The sequence below is a fragment of the Tupaia chinensis genome, unplaced genomic scaffold, assembly GCF_000334495.1.
Source record: "Tupaia chinensis unplaced genomic scaffold, TupChi_1.0 Scaffold000049_1, whole genome shotgun sequence".
In the NCBI taxonomy this organism is placed as follows: Eukaryota; Metazoa; Chordata; class Mammalia; order Scandentia; family Tupaiidae; genus Tupaia; species Tupaia belangeri.
This window is the reverse complement of record NW_006159507.1, coordinates 868,144-874,108: the sequence shown is the minus strand read 5'-3', so window position 1 is coordinate 874,108 and position 5,965 is coordinate 868,144. Positions and strand designations below refer to the sequence as shown.

Genomic DNA, 5,965 nt, shown 5'->3' with positions numbered 1-5,965 from the left:
GCCTCGGACCGAGTCCCCGAACCTGCCCTAGCCAAAATGGCGGCCGAGAAAGAGCGGAAGTGACGTAAGTACATCATTAGCATAAGAGGACTCATTGTCCAGCTAAGTAGGGGGGGGCAGTGGGGGACAGTACCCCTTCCCCTCCTGCCCCCCAAGGACGACTTACTTACTCCTCCCTATGCTTGCACCCAACTTTTCCTAGGGGTGAGTGCCCCCAGCACCCCTAACCCCGCCTAGGGGAAATTATATAATCCCCACTGAGGGGGAGCTCTCGCGAGAACTAGGAGGATTTGCTATTGACCCACTAGGAGGCGCCGCGGATAATGGCCGCAGTGCGCTCCCAGAGCCCGTGTGCTCAGCGGGCGCCTTCCTCTGGCCGCAGCGCCGGCGGCGGAGGCACCAGCAGCAGGCCGCAGCACGCCCAGCACTCAGTCAGGTGGCCGTGCTGGGGATCCCTGCGCGGGCCCAGCTGGGCCTGGACTACATTTGGCGGGAGGGGCGTGGAGGCAGCCCGGTGGCTCCACGTGCTTCAAGGCCTGCGCTCTCAGGTCTGGGCCTCAGAAGGGAGGGGCAGGCACATCTGGCTTGGCCCTCCTGACGCCTCCTGCCTTGTGTGGTGTGAGGGCCTCGTGCTTCAACTTGAGATGAGACTCTACCCCACGGATGCCTGAACCCTTCCTGGTGGGGTAGGGATTTCGGTGGACAAGGCTGTTTACAGAAGGCACTCCTTGGCCTGGGACTGGACGACTCCCAAGTCAGAGTGATGGGCTCTTTGGCCCGAAGAAAACACATGAGGTCCCTAGCGTTTTGAGGCCACCGGACTGGTGAAGACTAATGATGAGAAATGATGTTTCCAACAGGCCTTCACAAGATCCTTAAAACCCACTTTGTTGTTGTCCTGGGCAAACTTTTAGTGCTGTCACAATCTGGACTGCATACAAAGCATGTGGAAAGAGTTTGCTTTGCACATTTAGGTTAATCCTAAACAATACATTATTTCCCCAACATTGTTTGAACTCACCATCTGAAAGTATGTCACTGGCTAGATGTATTGGAAATTAATGACAATCATGAAGGATCAACCAAGTCCATTAATATGTGATCACTAAATAACACCTGTCTTGTTGTTTCTTTAAATTTCAAATTAAAATAGTTTCAAACCATACTTAACATCCAAAGAGAGTATGACTTAACTGCATGTAGTATAAATTGTGTTTACATATAAAAGGCTTAATGTGAAAGACTTTAGCTAGCCAGTTTAACAAAATTTTACCCAACACATATGTTAATTTCTGCAACCCTGATAAAACATCTTTAAAATCAAATCGGCAGCTCAAGGAAATACAATAGGTGAAAAAGTTGTAAAGAATCTAATTACTGCAAAGACAGGCAAAATCTAGTGTGAAATATGCCAAATAAGTTTATCTTATCTTTAGTTTTCCTTAGATAATACTTAGATTTCATACAGTGATAATAGAAATATAAAGGGAAAACATCTGGATTTCATCCTTAGCCTCATTTGTGAAGCCAAGAGATATGCTAGATTCAAATGTAAATGTTTTAAAAGACTTTAGTGTTTAAGTCACCAGGTTTATTACAAAAAATTCATCTAAATAGTCTAGATTCTTTTCTGAATGACTTCCAAATGGCGCAAGGGTATTGAATGCCAAATACTCCCTTTACTGTAAATTCCAATAATGATAGTGTCATAATGATTGTGGTAATAAGAAAAGTTTAAAAATGCAAAAATTTCCCACTTAGTGAGATATGAGAAGGCAGTACTATCTCTACAGCAGGTTCTCCACGGTGGTTACTTAATTTTAGCTCCAAATATCTGAAAACTTTATTCTGAGTTTAGGTTAGAGTGTAAAACTCCAAAACAGTAACCACTCAAAGAATATTGAGAACATTACATTTCCATCATTTAAACTTAAAACCAATTTTATAGCAAGCACTGATGAATTTTGCAGTTATTATTAAAGATGAAAGAAGTCACTTCCCAGTGTGGGTAGGCCCCTGGTGGGCCAGCTGAGTAGCACTGGGCAAAAGGAAACCATTAGTAATGGCCCTTTTGGAATATGTACTATGGGTTCATTGTGGGAGTAGGGGAGATACTTCAGTATTCAAGATGACACCGAAGGTTAATAACCTGGTACTGATTTCTGGTGGCCTTTATCAGAGAGAAATGTAAATGAAAAATCAAGACTTTTAATTTCTTTAGCAGCCCAGTTAAGCCAGGACAATATAGTAATTAGAAATATTGTTCACTGGATATACTTATTTAATAATTTCAACACATCTCCTTCCATTTACTTGCAAAGGAAAGTCAACCTGATCTTAAGCTTATGTGCTCAGATATTTCCTTACTAAATTTAAAAGATTCTGCATGATCCAAAAGCTATGCTACAGTAGGAAGTTATTTGATATTTTTTGAAATAACTACATTAGAGGCAGTTGGTAAACAGAACATTTGCCCTGGCTTTACTGAACACCTAGCCTGCATCTTAACTGGCAGAACGCTTTTCTGAATAGAGAAGAGCTATAGGAAGAGGTTTTTGTCATATCAGTAAAGACTGAAACTTGCTGAGGGTCTTGAAATAACATGAAAACAAATGTGTCAAGAAAAAATACATAAGTAATTCAGCAAGATGTTTAATAGTTACTATAGCAGTTAAGTGTGTATCTCAATGTTATCTATATTACTTAAAAGAGATTACTTAAAAGAAAAAAAAAAAACCCAGCTCTGCAATCAACAGCTGCCAAGCTGTTTTCCAATTCACAATATATATTTTAAGTAAACTTACTTTGGTACACAAAATACTTCAGCAAGTGAACAGCTGACAAGAACAACTCTAAATTCTCCTCTAAATGTATTGTCTTTTTGGTTCACGTAAGTGGAGTTTTTCTTTTCCCTTTTTAAGATTTTTTTTGTTTTTTTTGACTTAGGGTGTGTGCACAGGGGGCGGAGGTAGGGGGAGATAGTGAGAGGGAAAGTGAAAAATCACCCCCCAGGGAGTGGGGGATATGGCCACACTGCAATCCTTTCTCTTCCTGAGATCTTGGGCACACACACCCAGAATTTCAAGTCACCGGGTTTGGGACTGGCCACGTGGGAGTCCAGCGACACAACCACTGTGCCATTTGCTGGTCTGAGAAATATGTTTTTAAGGAAAGGGCAGAGGTGTTTGTTTCTCCCATTCAGAAACAGGTATGCATTTCATGAATGTAATTGATATTTAACTTTTCTCTATTAGGTATAAAGAGGCATGAACCCTGTTTTTTGTTTGTTTAAGGTTTTTGCCATATGGTGCCTACACACACCAAGCAGGTAGAGAGGGGGAAAGTGAGAAATCACCCCCCAGGGAGGATGGCCACACCATAATTCCTTCTCCTCCATTCTTCTCTTGGGATTTTGGGTACAAGTACACAAAACCAGCATGATTTTCAAGCCACTGGGTATGGGGCTCAAACCATAGTTAGCCATGTGGGAGTCCAGCGCCTTAAGCACGCCACCTGGTGGCCCCTGAATAATGTTTTTATAAAGACTACCTCATGTCTCCCTTACATAAGAAATTCTGTGTCTACATATTCTAATGAAAGCAGAAGGATTTTATACCACAAAACCCATATACATTTATTTATAGGTCTTAATACAGCAAATGTAAAAGAAGATTGAGAACACTGCTCATTAAACCAGTAACTTTAAAATTATTTAATTTGAAATATAAAATGGAATTTCTTCAGAAAAAAACTTTGCATGAAATTAACCTTACCTTATGGTTTATACTCTAAGCATACATTTTTTCAAAAAGCAGTAATCAGGCTTCTTTTATATTTAAATTGAAATAAACGTTAGTATGAATGAATTTATTTTATGTAGTAGCAAAGAGAGTCAATAATCCTTTCAAGAAAGAGACTATTTCATTTCCTCCCAACTTGGATTCACCATAAACACGATCCACAAATGATATTGGAACCTAGTTTAAAAAAATATATGTTACAGTCAGTCTTCAAAAATATTAGAATGGAAGCATAGCAGGTATTACGACCACTAGTGATACAACAGAAATGGAATTAGTCCTAAAATGGAAGTTCTTCGAGTTCAGAACTGGGAATTATAAAAGCAATCATGTGTATCTAAGTCTTTAAAATTAAGCTAAATGTGCATTTATTAAAAAAAGATCTTTCACTTAATTTTTTCAGCAGTTTGTCAAATTTAACTATCATGGTGTTTTAAAAACTTTAGAACTTCCACAAGAGAAGCTGTTTTCCTACTGAGTAAGCGTTTTAGTGTTAAATGAGGATAGTCTTCCCCCAAGACTCCACTAACCAGCCCAAACTATAAGGTTCCTCTAGCCTCTTGGTCTATGATTTCTGGGCATTTTGATTTACTCATTTCATGTCAATGGACATTGGGACTTTGCCGTTCATTTGTCTTTCTAGAGAGAGATTTTTGCTAGTGTGTGTGTTTGAGTGCACACGCGCGCTTGCAGGAGATAGAGACAGAAAGTAAGAAATCACCCTCTGGGGGGATGGCCACACCACAATTCCTTCTCCTCTATTCTTCCCTTGGGATCTTGGGCACACAGAAACACATGCCCAGCATGAACTTTAAGCTGCCGGGTCCAGGATTTGAACTGCAGTCAACTACGTGCGAATTCAGTGACATAACCATTACATCATCTGGTGGTCCCAGGATTCGGCATTCATTTCAAAATATTAAGTATTGGTTGTTGACTCTGGTAAGAGGAAAAGCAGCAAAGAGACTCACCCCATAATGTTTACTGGTCAGAAGAAGGGGCTAGGATGGAGAAGGTATCAGTAACTTTCTTAAAAAGGAATGCTGCCTTCTTGCTAATGTTTTAAATCTTGATAGGTCAAATATATTAATTTGATAGGGATGTGAATTTTCTCTTTGGTGCATGGCCATTACTGAGTGCTGTAAACACTCAGTAGTTATAAAAGTTTAAATCTTAACTGATACTTTACAAAGAATCTGATATAGGAGGTATCTGTAAAAAGTTAGTAGAAAATGCATATTTTGAGGTATCTATTATGGATTTCAAAATTTTGCCCCCAAATATACTTTCACTGCATTTTCATGAGCTTTTGGAAGTTCCCTCATGTTATTTTATTTTATTTTTTAACTTGGCAGAGTGTGCATGTGCTCACCAGAGGACAGAGACAGAGAGAAAGGAAAAAGCATTCCACAATGTGGCGTGGCCATGCTGCAACTTCTTCCTCTCTATCCATCCTGCTGGGATCTTGGGTGAGCATGTGTCTGTTATTTTTCAAGCTGCTGGGGCTAGAATTCAAATCAGGGTCAGGCATGTGAGATCTGGCTCCTGTAACTACTAGGCTGTGGGTTTAGCCCACCCCTCATTCTATTTAGCATCAGTTACATACCTCGCCAATAGTGTAATTCAATTGTCTTGCCCGAACAATCATCTCCATCTGGAAGACATAGCCTTTAGAAACACATTTTTCTATTAACTTCTGCAGAACATCTTTTCGGTATAATCTGTAAGGAATCAGAAAATACATGAACACTTGGATAAATACACTTGCCTGCATGTATTTTGTCACCTCTGAGAGGGAGAGCCAGAATGCTGTTTTGGTTTTTTGTTTGTTTTTAGTTTTTGCTAGAGAGTTTGTACACTTGCCAGAGAAAGGGAAAGTGAAAAATCACTCCCAGGTTGGATGGCCATGCCTCAACCCCTTCTCCATGTCTCCTTTCAGGACTCTGGGCATGCATGTACATGCACCTGGCATGATTTTCAAGCCACCAGGTCCAGGACTTTAACTGTAGAAATGGACATGAGGGTTCCAGCCCTTAACCTCTGTAACACCTGGGGGCCTAGAGTGTTTTTATAAATACTTGTTAAAGAAGAATACCTGTCAAGCCAAGCCATTAGAGGTCTTAACTTTCTAGTTTGTCTTCTTCTCTGTAGAGTGTTTGAAATTC

At 40.4% G+C, this 5,965-nt stretch overlaps 1 protein-coding gene across 1 annotated transcript in view; it reads right to left on the bottom strand.

Moving 5' to 3' along the window:
* Positions 1 to 3,864: 3,864 nt before the first annotated feature.
* The window catches only part of DPM1 (dolichyl-phosphate mannosyltransferase subunit 1, catalytic), a 25,892-nt gene continuing 23,791 nt past the window's right edge, over positions 3,865 to 5,965 (bottom strand). Inside the window, 2 exon segments of the mRNA XM_006141264.3 lie at positions 3,865 to 3,977; positions 5,407 to 5,521. Of these exon segments, the coding sequence (XP_006141326.1) occupies positions 3,873 to 3,977; positions 5,407 to 5,521 (220 nt within the window). The 3' untranslated portion in view covers positions 3,865 to 3,872.